The 25,951-nt window shown below is 38.7% G+C and overlaps 4 protein-coding genes across 4 annotated transcripts in view; 2 read left to right on the top strand and 2 right to left on the bottom strand.

The window, feature by feature from the left end:
• The window catches only part of LOC126753763 (uncharacterized), a 53,886-nt gene extending 45,023 nt beyond the window's left edge, over positions 1 to 8,863 (top strand). Inside the window, exons 10-12 of the mRNA XM_050465431.1 lie at positions 5,266 to 5,743; positions 8,020 to 8,565; positions 8,642 to 8,863. Coding sequence (XP_050321388.1) covers positions 5,266 to 5,743; positions 8,020 to 8,565; positions 8,642 to 8,738 — 1,121 coding nt within the window. The 3' untranslated portion in view covers positions 8,739 to 8,863. The remainder of the gene's footprint in view (positions 1 to 5,265; positions 5,744 to 8,019; positions 8,566 to 8,641) is intronic.
• On the bottom strand, positions 326 to 2,248 carry LOC126753628 (myrosinase 1-like). Its single transcript, XM_050465274.1, has 6 exons — positions 2,220 to 2,248; positions 1,889 to 2,159; positions 1,270 to 1,803; positions 842 to 1,176; positions 518 to 724; positions 326 to 449 (listed from the first exon to the last, which is right to left on the bottom strand). The coding sequence occupies exons 1-6, from the start codon at positions 2,246 to 2,248 to the stop codon at positions 326 to 328; spliced, it is 1,500 nt and encodes a 499-aa protein (XP_050321231.1).
• Positions 8,864 to 16,022: 7,159 nt separating the features above from the next.
• LOC126753632 (multiple epidermal growth factor-like domains protein 10) lies at positions 16,023 to 17,176 on the bottom strand. Its single transcript, XM_050465279.1, has one exon. It carries the CDS (start codon positions 17,024 to 17,026, stop codon positions 16,187 to 16,189), a length of 840 nt encoding a protein of 279 aa, XP_050321236.1. The 5' UTR covers positions 17,027 to 17,176; the 3' UTR covers positions 16,023 to 16,186.
• A 7,041-nt stretch (positions 17,177 to 24,217) lies between these two features.
• On the top strand, positions 24,218 to 25,257 carry LOC126753633 (uncharacterized). Its single transcript, XM_050465280.1, has one exon. It carries the CDS (start codon positions 24,257 to 24,259, stop codon positions 24,890 to 24,892), a length of 636 nt encoding a protein of 211 aa, XP_050321237.1. The 5' UTR covers positions 24,218 to 24,256; the 3' UTR covers positions 24,893 to 25,257.
• The last annotated feature ends 694 nt before the right edge of the window (positions 25,258 to 25,951 follow it).

Genomic DNA, 25,951 nt, shown 5'->3' with positions numbered 1-25,951 from the left:
CTACTTGCGTTCTGGCTTTGGACGTTTGGACCTCCAGTGAGCTCAGCAAGTAAAGTGAGCTCAGATGTCCTACCTACCTTTTAGAAGATTATAGGTTAGACAATGGACAAATTTGGTTACTAGATTTTTTATCAATCTCACGGCCTAATCTAACTTAACAATTAGTGCTTAAGATCTTTCATTATTTTTGAGTTATTGAACTACTAAAAATGTTTGATAGGTCTATAAAAAAAACTGCTTATTTTAACAGTTGCCTACGAGGCATTTATTTTTGGGCATATAATTTGTTATTGTATATGTAGAATGAATACTTTGGTTTTCTTATTTAATTTAGACTATGTAATATTTTTCTACCATCGATCACGCTTCTGTAATATGATGCAGACTTCTTAGCTATGCGATCCTTATTTGGGCTCGTCATATTCAAATAATAGAGACCATACTTCTGACTGAAATTCAAATCAAAAACCAAGAAGTGAGTTAAAAATTTAAAGTACAAATATTTAGCTCGCCTTACGTATAGCCCATGTTCCACTCGAAATTATCGATTAAGCTCCAGTGTGAGTAATGTGTGACCTTGCAGCCATCATTGACAGCATTTAGCACCGCTTGCAAGTGAGCCTGCAGGAAATCGACGCGTTCTGTGTCCTCCAACTGACCATAGTCTGACCAACCATTCTCCGTTATGAAGACCTCGACGTTATCATAGTGGTCGCGGATCCACCTACGAAAGATGTTATTTAGTGTTATAAGAAAGAACAAAACATGCTGCTAAAATGAAGAGCTCCTCTTCAGAAAATTTATATACGTAAATTCATTATTTATACAATCCTCTGCTTACTTTAGAATGTCTTCGAGTCCTTGTGGCACGCAATATAACCAATTAGAGTTGCCTTGCTTCCACTTATCATCAACAGAATATTGAAGTTGCGAGTCATATTCCCAAGAAGGTATCTCGCCCGCGGGAGTCTTAGTGAGTGTAGCATAACGTGAAGTGTAATAATTGAGTCCCAGAAAGTCGCCAGCACCTCTAATGACCTTAGACCAGAATTCATTAAACGGCGGCAAGCGCGACCAGGATAGACCTTCGCTTAAGCTATTGTTTCTAATATCGTCCAATATGAGTTGAGGATAATTGCCAGTCTTGCCGAAAATGGGATTGGCCAGCCAACCAAGCTGTAAATAATAGAATTTTAAGTAGGAACTCCGATGTAATAGTTCTCAAAAGCGCAAGGCTTCAAAAACTGCTTTCTTTTGCCTTTCACTCACCGAGTACTGCATGGCGCGGTCAACGACGTCTTCATCGCCACTCTTATGCTGCGCGTAGTAGAAACGACTGCTTATGGTGATGCCTATTTTACCGCCTTGCCTCTGGAAATAGTTCGCTCTGTAGGCGCGGTAAGCAGCGGCATGAGCGCGCAATGTATTATCCATGCAGAGGTAGTCGGCAACACCGGGGGAATGCACCAGTGGCGGAAAGTACGATTTGCCATAGCCCAAAACGCAGTAATCGAAGGGTTCATTGAAAGTGATCCACTTCTTGACGCGATCACCAAAAGTTTCGAATAGGAACTCAGCGTAATAACGGAAGTACTTTATAATAATAGCGTTCGTGAAGCCGCCGAACTGGTTGAGCGCCTCCGGGAGGTCACAATGAAACATCGTCACCATGGGTTCAATGTTATTCGCCAACAGCTTGTCTATCATCATGTTGTAGTAGTCAATGCCCTTTTGATTTATCACCGTAGTATCTGCGTTGGGCAACAAGCGGGGCCATGAGAACGAAAAGCGATAGAAGTTGACCTTTAACGTAGCAAAACGTGCAGGAAAATTATATTAATTTAATGGATAAATTTCAATGGTGTTTTCTTCAAAATATCTAACATACATTGAGTTTTTTCAGCGCCGCTAAATCTTGCTCAAAACGATAGTAAGATTCCGCCGCCACATCACCATTGGTGCGATCCCGTATACGCTCCGGATGCGCATGCGTGTATGTATCCCAAATGGAGAGTCCTTTGCCGTCTTCATTCCACGCGCCTTCTATTTGGTAAGCGGCAGTCGAAACGCCAAAGGCGAAGTCTTTAGGAAAGCGCTCGTTACCGCCTTTGTGTTGGTGCTGACATCGCTCGCTGCACATACTGCCGTGCAACAGCAGGCTGCAAGAGTACGATAAACACTTTAGTAGTTGCAACACGTGTTTCAATTTCTGTACTTACCACAGCGTAAGGACGAATATGGCTTTCATTACGCAAAAATTTTCTTCAATTACAATTATTCTATGATTTTTAACAGCAGTATTGTTGTCTTTTCAATTTGGGTTGATTGAGTGAACTGGTTTGAATACTGACCAGCCAGTGATAAAGAAATTTTGGAAATGCCAATTTATAAAATTTTGTGTGAGATTGATAAAAAGTGCACTGTGCCAATAATAAAAGTGAATGCCCTCAAAGGTTTTCGACACTTCGCCGCTGCGCGAGAGAAAAGATCATTGTACCGTTGTAAATGAATAGGTAACGGTAAACACGTAATTGGATATATGTGTGTATTCAATAGGATCGGTGCACTGAGTTGTATATTACTGTTATTTCTTGTGCTTCAACCTGAACTTTATTCTAATAAATCTTCAGTTGTGTCATAATAACGAATATTCCACATACAGATGCATATATATATATTAGGGTGGGCTAAAAAGCAACCTCTAAGAAAACCTCTCCAAGCATGAGCTCTTGAGTTTACTTATTTTCAGATTAAAATTCATATCTCGCTTCCAACTACTTGAGAAATATTCCGTTTCAGTTTGGATTAAATTAAGCGTTTACGAGTTATTCTCCGACAAACTATCAATTTAAAAAAAAAAATACAGGATTTGTACGGAAGGTAATAGGACTGCGTCGATTTAAAAAAATTTATTGAATCAATCGTTACATTTCTTTATAAACTTTCAAAATAGGCATCTTCTGCGTCGATGCAGCGCTGCCAGTGAGATTTCCAAATATTGAAGGCGTCTCCGAAGGCATTCTCCGGAATAGCCTTAAGAGCCGAGATGCTTGCTGCTTGGACCCCCTCTGTCGCCTCAAAATGCTTGCTTTTCATCGGCCTTTTCAGGCATGGAAACAAAAAAAGTCTGGGGGCAACACCTGGGTTGTAGGGCAGCTGCGGAAGTGTTGGGATGCCGATCTTGGTTAGATAGCTGTTCACAAGAAGGGCGGTGTGATCCGGGACGTTGTCGTGGTGCAACTTCTAATCGGCTGTGATGTCTTGTCGGACCCGATTGACCCTTTGTTTGCCTTTGATGCCTTTGATGTCAAAAAAGACAATGAGCATTGTTTTCACTTTGGAATTGCTCATTTTTCCGGCCTTCAGCCGCGACCTTTTCCCGACCCTCCAAAAAGGCCTGGAGCTACCGAAACACACCACTACTTGCTAAAGCAACTTCTGGGTAATCATATGGATCATATCAAACGTCTCTGATGCAGATTTACCAAGTTTCACACAGGATTTAATCGCGTACATCTCCTCTAACGAACGCTGCATTTTCGGCTTGCACCACTCACAGAAACACGTCGCGCGAAAATGTTTGTCCTGATTCTCCAGGTGCTCGGAGACAACTGACCAGTCGATCGTTCGTTAGCTAGGAACGCCTTCTACCGAATCCAGTCGGTACAGTGAAGTACAGTGGCGACGAAAGAAAATCAGTCCTATTACTTTCCGTACAAATTCTGTACTAATTGTTTATTAACAGATAAATGGCTGTAATATAATTAAACTCGTATGATTTTTAGTTAGCCCCAATCTTTAATAGGCGCGTGTAAAAATTTGACAGCTATCGGATCTTTAGTTTCTGAATTTATTCAACTTTTGTTATTATGAAAAAAAATGTGTAGAAAGGAATTTCGTTGAAAAATGGTTTATTAAGTTTGACAAGGCAAAAGGACCACCGGGGACGATGAAGGCATTGGGCGCCCTAAAAAGGTAGTTACGTACAAGTATACCGACGAAAAAATCAAAAATGTCAACAATACAATTTTGGATCACTGGTCTATATTTCGCAAGGAATAATTTTTATTGACTACCTTGAAAAAAGCTATTGATACTGCGATTATTTCAGAGCGTTTAAAGGAAATCGCCGAAAAACGGTCGCATTTGAAGGAAAAGAAAGTGCTGTTTCACCAAGAAAATACACCGCGTCACAAGTCAGTGAAAATTATAGGAAACAAATGGGATTCGAATTGTTTCCGCATCCACCGTATTCTGCAGATCTGGTCCCAGTGACTGTTTCCTGTTCTCAGATCCCAGATACTCGCTGGGAAGAAACTTTCGTCGAATGAACAGGTGATCGCAAAGCTGGGGCCTATTTTGAAGCAAAATGTTATCGAAAAGTTGATGGTCGCTATAATCAATGTATTACCCTTGAAGGAAACTATGTTGAATAAAAATATTATTACTTTACCGATCCCAATATCTATATACATACATATATAGCCTACCATTTTATAAAATAAACATCTCCCTACTTTACGAATAAATCGCCAAATTCTATTAATATTCGTTTTCTAAAAATAAAATATGGAACGCTTTCTAATCTTTTTCTCAAATTTTTCAAAATATATAAATTTTTAAATATTAAAAAAAATCACTTAGATAGTTATCGGTTGATGGAAACTTTTTGTTTTTTTTTTTCGAAAGTCTCCATAAATAATTCAATGCTAGTGCTATGAGATTGAACATTAGTAAGGGTAAAAAAAAACGAAAACAAAAATATAAAACAACAAAGCTCATTAATAACTCTAGCGAGCAGCAACACATACATGCAAATAGGCTTCCAATATTGATAAGCGATGCTGTGAAAGACCTTTCAGAGGGCCAACGTCAGCTTGCGCACTTCCTACAAAACAAAAAGTTCAAACGCCACGAAATGAGCGAAAAGAAATGCTTAGCCGACGGACATGGGGGCAAAGACGAACTGCGGCAACACTATTGCTCAGTGTTTGTAGTTAACCAGCCCGCCGATTCGCATAATATTTGCTCAACTAACTTTTAGTATGGATTATTCGCACGGAGCGCGAGTACAGCAAATCATTTTGGGTGCGCAATCAAAAATATTCGGTAAAACTTACTTAGAGTGCTCGAGCATCCAAAAAACAAGGCTTATTTCGGAAAAAACAACAACAAGAAAATCAAGTTAAAATTAAAAATAAAAAAACAATAACAGTTTAAAATATATGTGCAAGCAAGCCAAAATTCGGAGTCAAGCCAGATAAGTCTGGAAAAATAAAAAAGTGATCGAACGTGTCACATCAGTTACATATACGTTTCATATATTTTACGCCATCATGACAACAGTTTTCTCTAGTAAACAATTCAGTTTGTGCTTCTTGGTGTTGTTGTGTCTACACTTTGTTGTAATTGTCGGCAATGCTGAAAGCCAGCATCATCATCGTCAGCAACGTCAGCCTTACGGCGGTTACACTGTTGACTCCCGTGATGCGGACGATGCATCAAATGATGTGTCGCCGTATCAGCGCTCTTCCTATCGCGGTAGAGATACTGCACGCAAACAGTTCAATGAGAATGATGTAAATTATCAGTATGGTAATCGGCAGTTGGCAACACCGGGTGCAGAGCAGCTGTCGCGCCGTCAACTGCGGAAACAACAACAGCGTCTAGAGAAGCAGACGAGAAGTCAGGTGCCACCCATTGAAATGACATCGGAGAAAAACAAGTGCCATATTTGGGTACCGTAAGTACTGTGGGTCTGTCAATACTTTATTGGAAATCACTTTTACTACAGTAAATACTTGAAGGTCATGAGTTGATTTGGTGATTGGGCTAATCTTAGAAACTTGCTTGTTTTGCTTGAGGAGATGATGTAATCAATAGTCAGTGGTTTTCGGTATTTAATTCGAAGGGTTCGGCATTATTTTATGCTCTTTTTGTAAATGATAATTAAGGATTGATATCGTATTTAGATCTCTGTCACCACAAATTATGTATTATTGGTACAACAAAACTAAAATCGTACTCGTGCATACAAAACTTCTTTTTAGTCTTCTTCAGAACCCTCTTAAATAAACGAAACTCCATTTAAACTAATTAATTCGGTTAAACTAGTTATTGAGGTTGTTCTCTTTTGAATCTCATGTATTGATATTGGGTAGTCGAAAAAGTCTTTTCGTATTTCTAATCAAACTGCAACTTCTTTTTTTTATATTTAGTGAACCAAATAAAATATGTACCATTTTGGTCGACTACTTTTTGCCCTTCTTCCGCTAGACACATTATTCCATCAGTGCAAAACTTTATGGTCTCTCGGCGAAAGCTGCGGCAAGTAATTTTCCCAGGCTTCTCTTGAAGCCAACTTTATTCCATTAAAGGAGTTCTGCATTGACCGAAACAAATAATAGTCCGATGATGCAAGGTCAAGGCTATATGGTGTATGCATGAAAGCTTTCCAGCAAAGCTCTCTAGCGTCTCTGTCTAGCGTTGTCCTGTTTGAAGACGAAGCTCTTTCTGTTGATCAGTTCTGGCCGTCTTTTTTTCGATTGCTTGCTTCAATATCGTTAGTTGTTGAGGGTGAAATGTAGAATCAATCCTTCGACCAGGTTGGAGCAGCTCATAGTGAATGATTCCTTTCCAATCTCACCAAACACTCAGCATAACCTTTCGAGGCGTCAATCCTGACTTTGCGACTATTTGTTGAGCGTCACCACGCTTGGACCATGATCTTTTTCGCACATTATTGTCTTATTTGATCCATTCTTCGTCTCCTGTTACCATTCGCTTCAGAAATGGTTCGGTTTCATTTCGTTTCAGCAAAGAATCGTAGATGTTAATTCGGTCCACTAAATTTTTCACAGACAATTCATGTGGTACCCAAACATCGAGCTTCTTTTTGTAGCCACCCTTTTTTAAATGATTTAAAACCATTTGTTGATAAATTTTAAGTACCTTAGCGATGTCATGGCTGCTTATGTGACGGTTCTTGTCAATCTTTTCAATAATTTCGTCGAATTTTTCAACGATTGGTCGACCAGAGCGATGTGCATCATTCACATCGAAATTTTCAAAACGGAAGCAAGCGAACCATGATTGTGCTACACTCCATTCTTCACTTTTTTATACAAAAATTTCAAAATTTAGCGAATTTCTTCACTATTTTCACTCATTTTTCAACAGCTGTAACTTTTTTTCAACTTCCTCGAATTTAATTTTTTTTAAGTTTTTGGTTAAATGAAGCTTAAGATCTCACCTTTCCAACACTATATGGCATGACACAATGTGATTAGTAGTACGCGAGATATACGAATGCAAAGACATCTATTAACAAATACGAAAATACTTTTTCGACTACCCAATATTTCGCCAAAATGCCCTGCCGTCAAAACGAATCTGTTTAGGTATTTAATTTATGGTATATTCCAATAGGCGCAGTGGTATATTTGAAAGTGAGGACTCAATGTTTAATTTTTGAATCTCGAAAAAATGGAACAATTAAGCAGAAAGTGTTGAGTTTTTTGTACCTAATCTTCTTTAAACAACTCCTACAGTTGGCATCCATATCTGGCGACAACATACGAAGTGATGGTAGTCCAGTCCCAGACAAGCACCTGCAAAACCCAGATATCCTGTAGTAGAACGCTTAAAGACAGCGGAGCAACGAATCGTGGTCATTGTGTTGATAGCAGGGCGAGGTGCCTTTCTTTGCCAGCTCGTCAGCTTTGCAGTTACCTGCGATTCCGCTGTGACCTGCCACACATACTAGTCTTATCATAAGGTGACGCAAAGATATTGATAATGAGGTTAGCCCTTCCTTAACCAGCTTGGAATGACTAGTGAGGTTAAAGCTACAAGTAGTATCGCCGCGTTGCTATCAGAGTGGAAAGTCACTACTCTGAATTAGATTGCATTCCATAAACCTATCTGAAAACTTTCGAAACCCCGAAAGGGAACGAACTTTCGTTTCTATAACATTTTGTACCAATATTAATCGTATTATTCACCGTCATGTCATTCCAGCGTGGAGCTGATCAACAAATATCCGCATGCGCAACGCATTCAATTGGATCAACGCAATCAACAGCAAAAACTTCTAGTCTGCTGCGCTGGCTATGCGCCATTACGTTGGCGCGGCAACACACTCTGCCAGCCGCTGTGTGAGAATTGTCGCAACGGACGCTGTATTGCGCCCAATGTATGCGAATGCTTCGACAATTTCGTCGCCAACGATAATGGCGATTGTGTGTTCGCCTGTCCGTTGGGTTGTCTGAACGGACGCTGCTTTCTTGATGGCACCTGCCAGTGTGACGCCGGCTTTAAGTTGGATGAGACGCGCAAATTTTGTCGACCCATTTGCAGCAACGGCTGTGGCATGAATCCGCGTCACAATTGCACCGAACCCGAGGTGTGTGGCTGTGCGAAGGGTTACCAACTAACAAATGATGGCTGTGTGGCAGCATGCGATCCGGATTGCGGTGAGGGTGGCGAGTGCCGTGAGCCGAACCTATGCTACTGTACACCGGGCTATGAACTCAAGGATGGTGTGTGCCAGCGCGAATGTTATCAGTGAGTACCGAAAAAAAGTTTCAACCAACACATACACTATATTCTCTGCAAAATAATTCCAATTTTATCCTTTTAGGAAATGCGACAATGGCATTTGCTATAGCAACAATCGCTGCATCTGCAATCCCGGGTTTACATATCATGAACGCTCGACACAATGTGTGCCCAATTAGTTTTAGTAACATGCTAGCATATTTCCTTAGTTTTGTGGGTATAGGTATGATAAACTTAGTTGTCTTGTGATAGTAATTATAAACACGTTAAAATTATTATAATAAATATAAAATATTAATCCTAATCCTCGCAAAAATTTGTGCCCGCACTCTATGAAATACCAAAAATTGCTCCATTGCTGGGCTTAAAATTATCCCTTACTTTAATTGAGGAAGCCAAAGCATTATTTTCGAATACAGAAGATATTGCGTCATACAGTGTGTGTCTGGAAAGTAATAGGACTGATTTTCTTCCGCCTCGACTGTACTTCGGAGCGTGCGCGCACCAACTGGATTCGGTAGAGGGCGTTCCTAGCTAACGAACGAGCTGTCAGTTGTCTCCGAGCACCTAGAGAGTCAGGACAAACATTTTCGAGTAAAGTGTTTCTGTGAGCGGTGCAAGCCGAAAATGCAGCGTTCGTTTGAAAAAATTTGCAACAGAGACGTTTTATATGATCAAGCAGGCTTACCCAGGTGTTGCTTTAGCAAGAAGTGGTGTGTTTCGGTGGCTCCAGGTCGTTTTGGAAGGCCAAGAAGAGGTTACTGGTGAAGTCCGGAAGAATGAGAAAATCCAAGTGAAGACGATGCTCATTGTCTTTCCTCACATCAAAGGCCCCATCCACCATGAATTTGTTCCTCCTGGACAAATCGTCAACGCCAAGTTTTACGTGGAAGTCCTCAAGAGACTCAAACAAAGGGTCAATAGAGTCCGACAAGACATCGCAGCCGATTGGAAGTTGCACCACTTCAACGCTCCGGCTCACACCACCTATCTTGTCAACAGCTACCTAACCAAGGCCGGCATCTCAACGCTTCCGCAGTCATTCTAAAGATGTGTCCCTCCCGTACTTTTTTGTTTCCTTGCCTGAAAAGGCCGATGAAAACCAAGTATTTTGAGACGACAGAGGGTACCCAAGCAGCATGCACCTCGGCTCACAAGGTTATTCCGGAGAATGCCTTCCGTGACGCCTTCAATGCTTGGAAATAGCGCAACGATGCTTGTAGCTCTAGCTCTCAGAATGAAGGCTCTCCGAATGTATATTTTAATAATCAGCGTGACGAGCTTAGTCATTTTAGCCATATCCATTTGTTTGTACTTCTATTTGTCTGTACATATGTATATATGCGAACCAGCCCTACAGATTTGAAGATATCGATTCGAAATTTTGCACTAGAAATGATGATATCGGCCATGCAAGCTGAACACTCGGTATCAAGTGATTGTTTGGACAACTTTTTTAATTGACGCAATATCTTCAAGCAATTTACTATGGATTACTGGCTAAGGCAATGGTACAATCTCCGAGGAAATTGTTCAAATTGGATCACTATAGCATATAGTAGCCATACAATCTTTTTCGTTTGACGCGATATCTTCAAGAAATTTGGCATTACTTATTACCTGAGGCAATGGTGCAATCTCGGAAGAAGTCATTCAGATGAAGTCACTATAGCCTATAGCTGTCATACAAAACGGCTGATTAAAGTTGTTGTAAGGCATGCTTTGTGTTTGTGAAGAGTATTATAAATTCGGTGCAAGCAAAGTTAACGGTTTTTCTTGTCTTTTTTTTGACAAGAACACATATTTACATACCCTGTATTTCTGCAATAAAAGTTATCATGAATTATTGTAAGTAAAATATAGCATGAAAACGTTTCATATTTCCAGGGGACATTATTCGATTTACTTGAAATGTGATAGAAGTTCCATGAAATTATAATTTCCCTCTAAAATTAATAATTAATTACAAGAAAAAAAGAAGTTACAACTTGCGAAATTCTCCTCAAGTGTTGTTGTATAAATTTGCCTTTTTCAGCATCGATTAAACTCTACTAGTTCCAGCTTTTTTTTCCTGTATTCTTCACTCCTACTCAATCTCCCATATCGTATAATAATTCCACTTAAATTTAATCGCATTGCATTGTTGTTGTTTTTAATGGTTTTTATTTATATTTTAAGCTCGTTAAATACTGCATTATGCTATAAATAATATACGCCGTGTCGTGCCGTCAAAACGTCGTCTCAAAATTTCATAAGTAAGCTTATGGGAATGTCGTGTGCACCTGAAAAACAAAATTATATGAAATTTTATTTTCTATAACAAAATTCAGAAGACATTTTCACAACTACTACATCGACTAAGCAACCCACCTGTCTCATGTCGAGTTTGATAAATGCGCACACACAGATACACGATGGCGATCAACATGATTCCAATAAAAATGCAGCCGATAGGAACGAACCATCTGGCCATTTCAGCGGCCTTTTCAGCAGCAATCGCATTATCACGACAGTAGTATTTCAAATTTGTACTGTTCTTTTTATAAACTAAACTATTCGACTCATTGCAAACCGAGAACTTCTTTTCCAGACACTTATCACTTTCTGACTCGCAAAGTTCCTTGCACAATTCTTCAGAATCATATTTCCAACATTTACAGGAACACATACTGAAATCATCACTAGCCTTAGCGTTCCGTTTGGTTAATGTATGGGCTTTTGTTAGCCTCACATCGTTATTTAGAGTTAACGGTACACATTCAGTCTTTTCTGCATTGCTGCGCAACTCGTAGCCTTTCGCACAATCGCAAATACCCGGCGCGATGCACGTACCATTTTCGCAGCCTGCAGGACACACGGGTTCACAAACAAATACGGTTTCGTTGCAAAATCTTGCCGCATAGCCCTCTTCACATACCTGTACGTATATAAAGGAAATGGAAAGGAATATAGTAGTTATTTATTACTAAATATTGACGGAAATTAATGATTTTATTTTAAATACACATAGTATGTTCACCCTGCCTGCATACTATATAGACTACATAGTCCTGAAAAACTTAAAACCGAATAAGAGAGTTTAGCTATAAAATATATTTTCGAAACAAATTAGTCTACTCAGCCAAGACATGGCGAAAACTTAAACTTTGGCTCAGTTCAAAAGCATTGGCGAGTTTATGATTTTTAAAACCGTAAAATGTATTGGAAGCCGTTAGTAGGTAAGCAATTTTTATATCGCGAAATGGGTATGTAATATCGAAGGTCACATAAAACTTACAGGGGTACTAGTAGATCTGGCCACGCGTTGTCGTGGTATACATTTTATACCATTATTCGTATAATAAACCTTTCATTACAGTGAAAATTTCATTTACGAATAAAGGCGAACACGTTTTTGTTGGTATAAGAATGCAGGGGATTGTACTTGAAGTTTAATTTTGAATATGTTCATACTAATAAATGTCAATGGAAAAAATAACAAATTTAAGGTTGGTCTCTCAGTAAGGTTAACAGCATCTGTCAGTTCTAGTTAAAAAGAGGTTCTTTACCGAAAGAAGGAATCTTAGTTTAGTTTACCAGAACTTTACTGACAAGTGGCTGCTAACCAGACATTGAGAAAATTGCACTTAAGGTTTGGCATTTTACTGAAAATTATAATTGCAGTTGAATTTCCTAACTCGAATTACCATAATCAGCAAAAAAACTTCGAGTTATGGCAAAAAATTTGCATGCATTTTGACTTCAATTGCTAAATGAAGAGTTCGAGTTATAGAGAACTTCGAGTTATAGAAGTTTGAGTTATGGAAATTTAACTGTATTACATTTTTTTTTTTGGGATTGTGAATACACGCATATGTTTAGAAATATATACAGTAAAATCTCTCATAAACAGACACGGACAACCAGCTTTTCTGTCCAGTTATTAGAGTTATCTGCTTAATAGATTGTACTCAATAAATATCAACAAATTGTGGGATCGATCAATGTGTTAATGGGGATGTCCGCTTAATAGAGTGTCCATTTAATACATATTTCATTGTATTTATTATTTATGAATTGTTTTGACTATCCTATCTTCTACATAAGTTGTCTCAAACTGGATACAGTGCGAAATTTTGCTAAAATCGGTTCGGTAGTTTAGGAGTCCAACGCGGACCAGCAACGTAGGTTGTACATAGGTATACATAAACGATCAGTGTGACGAACTGAGTCGGTTTTTCAATATATTATGTATATGTGTGTCTCTACAAACGCGAACTCGTCTCTCAGGTTATTGCTTATTGAATCGTCGTACCATTCTCTTCAAAAAAGACGTTTGTCGAAACCGCCAATACCGAACCACTAGAGGGCATATAATTTTATAACGCAACTTTTTTATTTCACAAGATATATTCACGAAATTCGGCATGTATAATTCAAAGTCAAGAGCACAATCTCCGAACAAATTGTTTAGATCGGACAACTAAAGCATATAAACAACAGCAACTATACTGACCGCTCGAAGTAATGTTCTTCGAAAGAAACTTTTTTACTTGTGAGCGCTTCAGTGCAACCGAATTTACGTTTTTCATGTCGAAATGAGTATCGTTTACAAGTTAATACGTAAGGCTTATATTCGGTGCGAAAAATTTATTTAAGCTTGTCGAGAGAGCTTTCCCTCTATACAATTCTTAAGCCGCAGATTTTTGACGGGCACTCCATGAGCTTGCTCGGAATTAATTTTTTGCACTACATCTTATTTAATTTTTTTCATTTCTGTGATCACCGACAAGCATACAAATATTTTCTTTTACACTGATTTATATGAATTGTAAAAACTGACCTCTCCAGCAACATCTGTCTCATATTTATAATCATCATTTTGATCTTTTGAACACAAATCACCCGAAACACTTCCAAATAAAACGAAGCTGGCCGTCAGCGTTATAAAATTTTCGAAACGCATCTCAAAATAAGAAATAAATTTGGGTAAAACTACAGAGTTAGGATAATTCCTTGTGATTATTAAAAATCTTTTCCGCACAACTTGTATTACAACAGTTTCGCTCAAATCCACAATATGCACTGAAAACTTCAGGATTAAATTCAAGCATATAAACCGAAAATTTGTTGTGGTCGAAGAAGAAAAAAATCTTTCATTGCAACTAAATATAAACCACTAAAATATTATATTTTGCTTCTAGTCACAATCTGACGTTAATATACAGTGTTGTGAAATATTTTAAAACAAATGGAAAATGTTGAAGAGGCTGAGCTGAAGGCGATAGCAAGTTTCTATACGAGCCGCTGCAAGCTGCGGTTAATGAGCGCTGCTCGCCCAAAACTGCCGTTCAAAAACTCTTTTTAAATGGATAAAGGACCACAAAAGAGGTTCCACTTGGGAACCCTATTCTTCAGCTAACCAATAAAGCGGCTACTTACAAGAACATCTAGTATAAAACTCTCATAACATGCACCCTGTTTATCTTGCATACGTAAGAAATATACATATATAAGATTGTACAAAGTGTTCCATTATTCTGGATTTACCAGACAAAACCGCAACATATTTTCAACTTTTTTGTTGTTTTGTATTCGCTCCGTATTTAAATAATCCATTACTTTGTATGGTGTAACAATTACTTGCTTGTTGTTGGACTGGATGGGTTTTCCATGGATTATTACGATTTGATAAGTGTTTTCTGAGAGCTGCTTTCCCCTCGAAATTTAATTAGTTTCAATTTTGTTGTTATTATAAACACCTTGTTTAATAAAAATTATTTCAACTCAAAATTATGGTGAATTTATAGAAAATTATAATTAGTTGAGACTGTACTCCTCTTTTATAGTATTTATTTTCGGACTAATTAAAGTGAAAATAGCATATTCTAATGAAAAAAAATAGATTTTGACATTTAGTTCACACAATAGCGGCTCCAATGATACTCTCTTCTTCTTCTTTAATGGCGTAGACACCGCTTGCGCGGTTATAGCCGAATTAACAACAGCGCGCCAATCGTTTCTTCTTTTAGCAATTTGGCGCCAATTCGAGACACCAAGTGCAGCCAGGTCCAGGCTATACATGATCTCTCCCACGGCTTGGAGGTCTTCCTCTGCTTTTCCCGGCGGGTATTGCGTCGAATACTTTCAGAGCTGGAGTGTTTTCGTCCATACGCACGTCATTACCTAGCCAGCGTAGCCGCTGTCTTTTAATTCACTGAACTATGTCAATGTCGTCGTATATCTCATACAGCTCATCGTTCCATCGAATGCGATATTCGCCGTGGCCAACGCGCAAAGAACCATAAGTCTTTCACAAAACTTTTCTCTCTAAAATTCGTGACGTCGACTCAACAGATGTTGTCATCGTCCATACCTCTGCACCATATAGCAGGACGTGAGTGATGAGTGACTTATAGAGTTTAGTCTTTGTTCGTCGAGAGAGGACTTTAATTCTCAATTGTCTACTCAGTTCGAAGTAGCACCTGTTACCAAGAGTTATTCTGCGTTGTATTTGGAGGCTGACATTGTTGTTGCTGTTAATGCTGATTCCAAGATAGACGAAATAATGTACGAATTCGAAGTTATGACTATAAACAATGACGTGGGAGCCTAGTCACGAGCGACGACTGCTTGCTTGATGTCAGAAGATTTTTTGTCTTGCCCTTTTTCACCACCAGACCCATTTGCTTCGCTTTCTTATCTAGTCTAGTTATCAATATCATCGGCATACGCCAGCAGCTGTACACCCCTACAAAAGATTGTACCTGCTCGATTAAGTTCTGCAGCTCGAACTATTTTCTCCAGGAGCAGGTTGAAGAAGTCGCACGATAGGGAGTCGCCTTGTCTGAAACCTCGTTTGGTATCGAACGGCTCGGTGAGGTCCTTCCCTGACGGAGCTTTTGGTTTTGCTTAACGTCAGTTTACTTAGCCGTATTAGTTTTGTGGGGATACCAAATTCAACCATAGCGGCATAAAGGCAGCTCCTTTTCGTGATGTCAAAAGCAGCTTTTAAATCGACAAAGAGGTGGTGCGTGTCGATTATCTTTTCACGGATCTTTTCCAAGATTTTGCGCATTGTGAATATCTGGTCAGCTGTTGATTTTCCGGGTCTAAAGCCACACTGGTAAGGTCCAATCAGTTAGTTGACCGTGGGCTTTATTCTTTCACACAATACGCTCGATAGAACCTTATACGCGATGCTTAGGAGGCTTATCCAACGGTAGTTGGCGCAGATTTGTGGAGTCTCCGTTTTTGTGGATTGGGCAGAGCCAGCGCGCCATGTAAAATAGTTCAGCCGGCAATCCATCAGTCTCCGCCGCTTTGTTGTTCTTCGGACGAGTAATTACTATTCGAAAAGCCGGTTTGAGCGACAAAAGAGTCCGGGTGTGCACTCGTCGTCTCATAGCCTAGGAAAAAGTCATATTTGGCGACAGTGACAGTGTTCGTGGGTGAAGTTAGTCTAAGAACCAATAAGTCAGTAATTTTATTTTCATATATATTAAGTCTACATTTATTCGCTTTTCTTAAACATCTTTTTTACATTAGAACATATAAACACAAGCATAGTTTTAATAAAAATTGTTGACATCCTTCTTAGAGGAGAGAAACTCTCGAAACTACCTATGTCTAAATCTACAAACTTAGATTACGTATTAATCTCTGGCCCAATTTTATTATCTAGCTCTTCACTAGCTGCCTCTTCATCATTGCTTTGTTCTCCGCTGTCTTCCGCCGTGGCATTACTCAAACCTTTTGTTAAGCGTTCAGCGACCTTTCGCATCAATTCTTCCATGCTCATCTCTATCTTCACGCATAAACGCTGTGCAACATCGTAACGCTGATCGGACGCTGCACACTGTATGCGTTCGCACTTTAACGGCAGGAACCACCATTTGCTGGTATTCCGGAAGCCTTCACGACAATGACAACGATTTCGAGCCACGCATTGACTATGCAGCGGGCAGCCATTGGCACAGACTGGCCGACAGTCCAGCTGATGTAGCTTCTTATTGTTCGGATGATGCTCCTCGTAACCCGGCAAACACTGACACTGATTGGGCGTGGCACAATGGCTGTAGCGCGGGCAGCCAGTAGCACAGATGGGTTCGCAAAAGCCGAAGAGCAACGGACTGTAGCCAGGACAGCAAACTTTGGTAGTTTCCCAGCGTACGCGCGGTTCGTATGTAAGATAGTTTTCGGTGATATTGACTACGGCGACGTCGGCCAAAAGTGTGTTGTGCTCTGCTGTTTCCAAAACATCACTATAATCTGTGCTACGTTGTACATGTTGGCGGTCATTCATATGCAGCACTGGCTCTTGATATTTCACACTAACATTTCGCTGGCAATATCTGCCGGTGATGGTGAACGCTGTCGCGGCTTTTATGCTGAGCAAACAACAGATCAGCAACGCATAGAACTTCACATTGGTTCCATGTTGAATTGTTTGTGGAACGGACAGGTGTTCTGGTGCCAATTGAAACATCGCAGTAGTCCTTATAGTGAAGTACCTGCAGTTCTATGTGGAACTAGTTGCTTCGAATCGCCCGCTTTAATGTGTATTAACCGCCCGCTTTCAGTATTCCAAAGGAAATAATGATGTACACTACTGATCAGGCCACATATCTTCGCATGTTTGATTTCGCGCTTTTCGCTTCTTTAATACACAGAGTACATACTTTGCTTTGTTATTATTTATGTGATACATTTGTGTGTGAATATATTATTATGATTTCAGAATTATCAACATTCGCGCGCTTCTGTAAGTTCAACTGATAATTACAGATCGTTCTGGGCATGCTGCGAAATCAGAAAATACAAACACAAAGAAAGCGGCATACAGGGATTGTCCGGAAAGTAATAGGACTGATTTTCTTCCGTCGCCACTGTACTTCAGAGCGTGCGCACACCGACTGGATTCGGTAGAGGGCGTTCCTGGCTAACAAACGAGCGGCTGGACCGAGCACCTGGAAAGTCAGGATCGGAAATGCAACGTTCGTTAGAGCAGAGGTACGCTATTAAATTCTGTGTGAAACTCGGTATATCTGCGACAGAACCGTTTGTTTTGGGGGCCGGGAAGAGGTTGATCTGAGAGATCAAACCCATCGTCCACCATGAATTTGTTCCACCTGGACAAACCGTAAGCGCCAAGTTTGACGTAGATGGAAGGGTCAATCGGGTCCGACAAGACATCACAGCCGATTGGAAGTTGCACCACGACAACGTACCGGCTCACACCGCCTTTCTTGTGAACAGCTACCTAATCAATGCAGGCATCTCTACGTTTCCGCAGCCGCCCTATGGCCCAGATGCGGCCCGCGGACTTTTCTTTGTTTCCTTGCCTGAAAAGGTCGATGAAAGGCAAATATTTTGAGACGGCAGAGGGGATCCAAGCAGCATGCACCTCGGCTCTCAAGGCTATTCCGGAGAATGCCTTCCGTCATGCTTTCAATGTGACAAATCAATGCATCGAGGCAGAAGGAGCCTATTTTGAAAGGGTTTGAAGAATTATAACTATTTGTTCAATTAATATTTTATAAATCCTATTACTTTCCGGACAATCCCTGTATGTGTCTAGTGCTTGCGGAATAAGCTTCAGTTAGGGCGGTTCATCTCACATGTTTGGCATTAAATGAAAGCACTTCTGTCGGTTGGGTTGAAATTCCATTTAGAAATATCTCCATATTCCACATAGCGGTCCGCCTTTTGTTGTCTATTGAACATGTATGTGAAGTAATAATATAATTTAATTTTTTGAGATCAATAAAAATTCTGAGGATTTTTGAAAACATTAGTTTGATCTTAGAATAATCCTTTGGAAGTACAATCGCATAAGTTTGACACCATGGTATTTACATCCTGAACCGGCTACATTAAGTTAGCCACGTAGTTCATAAAACCCAGCGGAAAACGTCGGATACTCTCAAAACCCTCTTCGCTTGTTGAAACCAGTAACGTTTCTGGCATTTGTCGCACTTTTTTGGCCCGACATAATGATCCAACCTCGATAGGATGGATTGTCATCGACGACGACGAGTTTGTCGCACTTTTTTTGGTCAGACATAAAACCAGATGGTTTTTCATCGACTATATATTTGAGAAGGTAGAGACCAAAAGAAGGTCATCCATTGATATATCTTTTGAAGCGATTCATAATTAGTAGTGTACTAAGTTGAGTTTTTCACTTTTTGACAATTTTTGAAGGATGACGCACCCTGTATTAAAATGTATCACTAAAATATTTCAGTTGGGATTTCCTCAGATATAAATACTGTTGTTCTTATCGCTTTGTGGTAAAGCAAGCATACATACGCACAAATATGTGTGGGCATATGCTGCTTATCAATCAAAATTGTGTGTAATACAGTAGTCATTGGGCAAGAAGAACCTTAACACAGTTCACAGAAATGCAAATAAGTGTTGAACATTACCAGTTTTGGTGAAAAGCAATTCAAGGAAAATCAGTAAAAATGTAAACTTTGCGCCCTGAATCGAGGTATGTACTTTATGGGCAAAAAATAGTAAGACTTTCTAATTTAAATTTGGCGTGAAAACCCATTCGTCAAAATATTTTTTTTTGGTTTGGTATGACTGTCAGTGACAGCTGTGCTAAATATTATATCAAATAATCCGGCGTTTTTTGCGATGAGTGAAATTATTTAAAAAAGAAGTTCCATTAAATTTTGTGAGGGGAATCAAATTTCTGATGCCGAAACGTTAAGAATTTGTCTAATTGGTAGAAATTATTCAAAGAGGGTCGAGGACGCGTTGACGACGAACCACGTCTAGGACGGCCATCAATAGCGACAGATGATCAACACGTCATAAAAATTCGACGATTAATAGTCAGAGATTTTACAGACAACGTTGGAATATCGAAAGGATCAGAGAAAACAATTACTGGCGATGAGTCTTAGATCTGTGCATACGACCCGGAAAGAAAAGATTGTCGGCTGTATATCGTGAACGCAGTCGGGCCAAAGCCGAAAAAATCACGTCAAAGCAGGTCAAAAATCAAGGTTGCATGGACAGTTTTTTCGATTATCGAGCAGTGGTGAACTCTGAATTTCAACGGGTAAAACTGTCAACAAGGAATACTATTTGAGTGTTATGCGTCGTTTGCATTTTTTGCGATTCGTAAAAAGAGGCCAGAAAATGGAGTGGGGAAATTTGCACCAATATAAGGCACCGTCGCATTCTGCATTGATTTTTCGTGAGTTTTTCGCCAAATTTTCAAGGTGGCGCAATCACTATATTCGCCTGATTTAGCTCTGAGTGACTTCTGGCTATTCAGCAAACTCTAACGACTGCTCCAAGGAACCCGTTTTGAGTCAAATGAAGACATTAAGGTAGTAGTCTGGTAACTTGGGTTCAAAAAATCGAAAATTTTTTGCTTAATTTGAAAGTACAATGTTTTGAGAATATACATACTGTGAAAATTTCAGACAGAAATTCGAAATATTTCGGGAGTTATAGCGAGTTTCCAAGAGTGCCTCGGAGTCCCCTCTCTCGGAGTTGATGATCTTTAAACGCGTTCTTATCAAAACATTGTTTTTGTGGTAGGCTCGGGTCCTAACTTTTTTTCTACACAACCGATTGCTTTCCATTTTTAACAGGCTGCTTAGCACACTTATAGTTCTCGTCGCTACTAACGAGAATTTTTTTCACCCCTAACTTTTTATTTTACAAGCCTTTCTTTGCTAAAATAAAAGGACTTTTTTTTCAAAGTCCGCCATTTTGTTACTTACCCTTGAAATTTAACTTCAGTAGTTCCGGCCGGAACGACATGTCTAGAGATTAAAAATAATCAAGAATCAAGAATATTTGATTTCAGATAACATCAAGAGCCAAAATCACCCGGTCCACCCACGTGCATTTTTTTTGAGATTCCAACTTCGAGTGACAATAATAATAATATTAAAGTATTAAATTTTTTCAGGGACATATTATATCTCAAAGCTTTCCATGACATTTTAAGTTCAAGCCTTTCTAATTTTCCGATTTATCTTGTCCTAGAAAGTTTTGGACAACGTTCACAAAACATTTCGAGACGAGTTTTTCCTGAACATTCAGTTTCAGATATACAATTTCACTGCGATCTATAGGTATAGCTTTTAAAAAATATGCTGTCGGTGTCGTTAGAAGACTTTCGTGGCATGTTTACGATGTAACAAACGTATGCAAGTATCTACCAATAGGATGAAGTGAAGTTTGTTTACGGATTTGTGTCAAATTTTGTCAGTATGTTCGGTGAGATTTTCCATTTCACCATGTCATGTTTCACTTTAGTTCAACGCTTGGAAATTGTCCAAGATTATTAGGCAAATTCACGTTGCCGAAAAAAACGTTGAGAAAATGTTCATCGAAAAACCATCTTCTTCGATGTGGCCCATTTCTGAATTAATGGCTTCGTCAATAATCAAATTTGTCACTATTGGGATAAGTGAAATCCTCGTGCTGTTCAGGAAACTTAGTTGCATTCCCAAAAATTTTTGTATTTCATTTTGACATTAGGTCATTCGTGTTTGTGTATCCTTTTATGATGTAAGTTAGTCGAATGCAAAAGTTATTTAAAAAAGACACGTATAAATTTGTAGCTATTGCATAAAACCGGATGTTATTACATATTGTTAATTAGGGTACATCGATATAAGCAAAAATCATGAAGAAAAAGAAAGACAAAAATAGTGTTTACCAGCTTAATAAGTAACAAAAGAGTATGTGTATAAATCCAGTCTAAGCAAGTGTGAATAGTGGTGAGAGCCGTTGGGAGACTTGCCTTGCTTTCGGGAAATTCGGCTAATTTGAAAACGTTACGAGGAACTGGACAAATAAAGCTAAGATTATAAAAATCGTTATGGAAAATGATAAGAAAAAAGGTATTTGTTAATTATTTAATTTTAAAGCCGAAGTAAGTAACCTCAAAGCTACCCTATGTGCGCTTATATAATTATATACACAGAGTTTATGTTGAAGTCGAGGAGGCTTTCCCTTTAAGGCACGCCTTTGTTTATTCATTTCAAATTCACACATCGCTCAAAAAGCACGCTTTTATGTATATGGTTTCGATGAGACCTTCAAATATTCAAATGGTGATAAGCAGCTGCAGTTTATTCGCATGTAAACGACTTGTAGAAGTGGCGAGAATTAGTCTAATTTCAAAAAGGCGTCTGTGGAGAACGTTTTTCACACAGCAGTAAGGTAATGTCAGTCATTGGTACCGAAATGGATTTTGAGTCTATAATTTGGTTTACTCTACTCCTAACTTTAATGGCGCTTGCAATATTTGCCTATTGGTATTGGTACATATGGCGGCCAAATGAAGTCATACGCAAAGGTAAATGTTTGAAGTATCGAAGCATAAACGTTAGTTTCAATTTAATTTCGTGTTTTTTTAGTGACACGAAAATCCACAGCGCAGTGTGATGAAAAGGAAGGAGTATACAACGAATTATTGTGCGATTGAAGTTTTTTTTTATTAAATTTAATAACTTGTAAGACATATTATTAAGACCATTTACTTTGCTTCACTTTATACTTTACCATATAATAAAACAAAAGAAAACAAGAAAAATCGTTAACTTTGATTGCATCAAAGCTACACAATACCCTCCAAAATACAAAAAATTTCAAGCAAGCATTTGTTTCCGATCGTGCAGTGCGATATGGGTGGTGTCCACATGTGAAGAGCTTCCTGGCTGGGAAAGCACAGATACAAAATTTCAAATTGATAGCTCAACAAATAAAGAAAGGTTCAGTTCGGATGCAAAAGAACATTTTATACTTTTGCAACTTGGAGGAATCAATGACAGGGAAATAACTTAAACTGTAAAATATCAACCAGAGGATCGGAATCCAATGAATTTTATAAACACATTATACTATTTACATATAACTCATACACTGACCGACATATTCAGCATACAAAAAAACGAAATTATATATATGTAGTATATGCCAGTAGGGGGGTAGTATCAACCCGATTTTATATATTTTTGTTCATCACACATACTATTAGTATGCCACATACTCAAAAAATTTAGGTCAAGTTTTCGCCCAACTGGGACTATTTTAGGCACAAAGATATACTGTAATGAGTAAAATACGCTCTCTTATTTTTATTGGGATAACTCATACATATATTGGCCGATATATGCAACATAAAGTCATCTAGAATTTCGAAAATCTTTATATTAAGTATATGGGGGCTAATGGAAGTAGAGGTCCGATACTACCCATTTTTTACGTACAGACAAACCATTGTCAGCGAAGGATTATTTCTTCATTTCTGTTATACATATATATCACACATTGACCAACATTTTCGATATAAGGTCAACTATAGGTATCGGGATCTAAATATTCGGTATCTAGGGGCTTGAACAGTTTTTGTTGGATTTAAACAACTTTTGGTCATAAGGTGGCACACACTAAAGATATTATTCGTGCAAAGTTTTATCCCAATATATTAATAGCTTCTTGATGTGTACTGGATAGTAAAATAATCAAAAATGACATAAAAATGTGAGAAAAACGCCAAGTACTAAATTTTGTTCAGATCGGGTGTTCGGGTTCTGAGATATGTGACTTCACCTAAAAGTGGACAGTGCCACACCCATCATCATATTTTCACACCAGCTCCCATTAAGATATTTCATACAATCTCGGCGGTAAAATTTAATGTCTCTGGCGTAATTAGTTATAGATTTTTCACGCTTTTAATAGTTTTATACAGTACCGTTATATGGGGAGTGACCGGGTTATCTTCCGATTTAATAAACTTTCACACTGTCGGTAGAAGATTGGTTATTGTACCTTTAGTGGTTTAGGAGATATGTACATTAAATATATTAGAAGGCGTGGACACGCCCATTTTATGCTCACAGGTTCCCCTTGCTACTGTGATCCGCTGTGCCAAATTATAGTTTTATCGCAATTTGTGGGCGTGGCAGGGTCCGATTATGCCCAATTATGAACTCCCAACTTTTTTGTACTAAGAAACTCCTTTTAATTAACAAAACAAAACTCTTACGAAAATGTGTGATTCATAAAAATTCGAGTTCATTTGATAGTATATTATAGGGTATAAACTCGGTTGCATTCCGGTTATAGATAACAAAAGCTCTTATGATATTATTTATTACAATTGTGTAAATGTAAATATACATCAATAAGATGTATAAAAATATATAGAAGTATTCGTGTATCATATAAAGGTCTAGATATCACAATTTTTACTCAGGTTACAGCTTACACGGACGTTCGAACGGACGGATAGTCACAGTCACCCAGATTCCAACTTTTCTCTTCATCCTGATCACCTTTTATATATAACCCATTAACTATCTCGCTTAGTTTTAGGTGATACGTACAGCCGTTAGGTCAACAAAACTATAAAAACTATCGTGACAAACTTAATACACCCTGTTCAGGGTATAAAAAACACTGAAGTTGCAAACGGCGAGCACAGCCTGCTTGGAAATGATAAATACATAAATAAAGAAAAGTCTTAGTAATTTTACTAAAATAATTATTGCTCATACAAAGCGCACAAGTGCTCACAAACAATAAAAAATAAAATAAAAAAATACGATATATCAATATTACGCCACGAGGCGCGATAAGAATTGGTGCAAATTCAATCGGCGCGAACTCAATTTTATTAAATTATTCATCGTTCGATGCCAATGCTAGCATCAGTTTTGCTTACATTTTTATGCAGTGCGCATGCCTTTCTCGCCACAATTGCAAAATTGTTAAAAAAATGTTGGCTCTGTTCAAAATTAGAATTGTCACTTCCTTGGTGATCAGTTGCGCATGGGTAACGGTAACAGCCGAACAACTGCGCAATTCAAGATGCGAGAATAATGTCTGCAACTGCGCCTTCGGTACACAGGAGGCAGTTTTGGGCGGCCTTAAGTACTGCCTTAGCAGCTGCCCAAGACACGCTGTTCGATTATCGTTTCGGATATGTGAATGCCGGCAAGGATATCAATACATTGACGAGCAACGTACAAAGTGTGTGCGAACGAATGAGTTTGGTGGGGATAAGGAGAATCGCGTCGATGAAGTTGCCGACCCATTAAGTGGTACGGCCGCCAGCACTACATCAAGGATAACTACCAACAAAGCGATAACTGCTGATACTAACACCACAGGGAACTCATACGATTTTACGACGACCACTGAAACTATTTCAAACAGTGGAGCTACAAATACAACTAATCGGGGAGAAAATGTGAATGTGAACAGTGTTGGTGATATTGAAGATATATATCTCTGGGTTGGTGCGCTAGTAATGGCCTTGGTTTTGCTAGTGTTGCTCGCCTTTCTATTTATATCACGCAATTGATTTGCATTAGCAAAATATTATTGCATAATTATATTTTAATTGTTAGCAATAGTGATTCTTCTCTCGCTTGGTCCGCACAACAAAGAAACTTATTTACTTGAACATCAAGCGCCACATTTCCTCACTGTTCATCCGATTTTAGACCCTGTATAATACGCACTCTCGCCGCTGTACATTGATGCACTCATATCTTATGTTTCTTAGAGACAACTAAAAATAAAATATAATAATTCTAAGTAAAGGAATTTGTAAAAAGGTTGCCATTAAATAAATTCGTATCTACTAAAATTACATAAATAAGAATTTTATATTTTGCCGATTTTAATATTAATAATAATGTTTTGTAACAAAAATAAGTAAAAAGACTGTAACTTCGTCTGCATTTAGCGCCATTTTGTTGGAAAAAAAAGGTTGTCCAAACCAATATATTGCATTTCAGGCACGTAAAAGTCATTAATAATGAGACTATAATAAAGAGTGATCCATTTCAAGATTCCCTATGGTTTTAAAGAAACACAACGGAAACTTCAAATTTAATGGAAAATGCTTACATTCTTTCGCATTTATTTTTTTAAGATTATCGCTTTCAATTGTTGGCTGCGGCTACGTCTCAGATGGTTCATCCGTTGAATCCAATTTTCGTCCCAGTATTTCGACTGATAACTAGCGATTGACATGCGTCATGCTTTGCTCCAAGACCTGAATCGAAGCGGGATTGTCCGTATATACTTTAGACTTTACACATCCCCACAGGGAAAAGTCTAACGGTGTGACATCACACGATCTTGGTGGCCAACCGACCGGCCCAAAACGTAAAATGTTCTGCTCACCGAAGTGTTTTCCCAATAAATCCATTGATTGGTGCGATGCATGGGAAATGACGGTGTCTTGTTGAAACCAAATGTCGCCGAGTTCACGTGCTTCAATTTTAGGCATCAAATATTCGGTTATCATGAGCGGTAAGGGTCGCCATTAATGGTTGTGATTTTAGCGGCACCATTTTTGAAAAATATGGTCCGATGATTCCACCGTTAAACCACACCAAACCGTTGTTTTTTC

Source organism: Bactrocera neohumeralis, chromosome 3, assembly GCF_024586455.1.
Source record: "Bactrocera neohumeralis isolate Rockhampton chromosome 3, APGP_CSIRO_Bneo_wtdbg2-racon-allhic-juicebox.fasta_v2, whole genome shotgun sequence".
Classification (NCBI taxonomy): Eukaryota; Metazoa; Arthropoda; class Insecta; order Diptera; family Tephritidae; genus Bactrocera; species Bactrocera neohumeralis.
The sequence above is the reverse complement of the archived record's forward strand: the minus strand, read 5'-3'. Positions and strand labels throughout refer to the sequence as shown.

What these genes read in the sequence shown, in the direction of transcription:
- LOC126753632 (XM_050465279.1), bottom strand. Translation starts at nt 17,026, where the DNA reads ATGTTTCAATTGGCACCAGAACACCTGTCCGTTCCACAAACAATTCAA.
- LOC126753628 (XM_050465274.1), bottom strand. Translation starts at nt 2,248, where the DNA reads ATGAAAGCCATATTCGTCCTTACGCTGTG. An exon ending in GGACTCGAAGACATTCTAAA is followed by an intron (nt 725 to 841) that starts GTAAGCAGAGGA and finishes CATCTTTCGTAG; the next exon opens with GTGGATCCGCGACCACTATG. An exon ending in GAGTGGAACATGGGCTATAC is followed by an intron (nt 450 to 517) that starts GTAAGGCGAGCT and finishes TTTGAATTTCAG; the next exon opens with TCAGAAGTATGGTCTCTATT.
- LOC126753633 (XM_050465280.1), top strand. Translation starts at nt 24,257, where the DNA reads ATGCAGTGCGCATGCCTTTCTCGCCACAATTGCAAAATTGTTAAAAAA.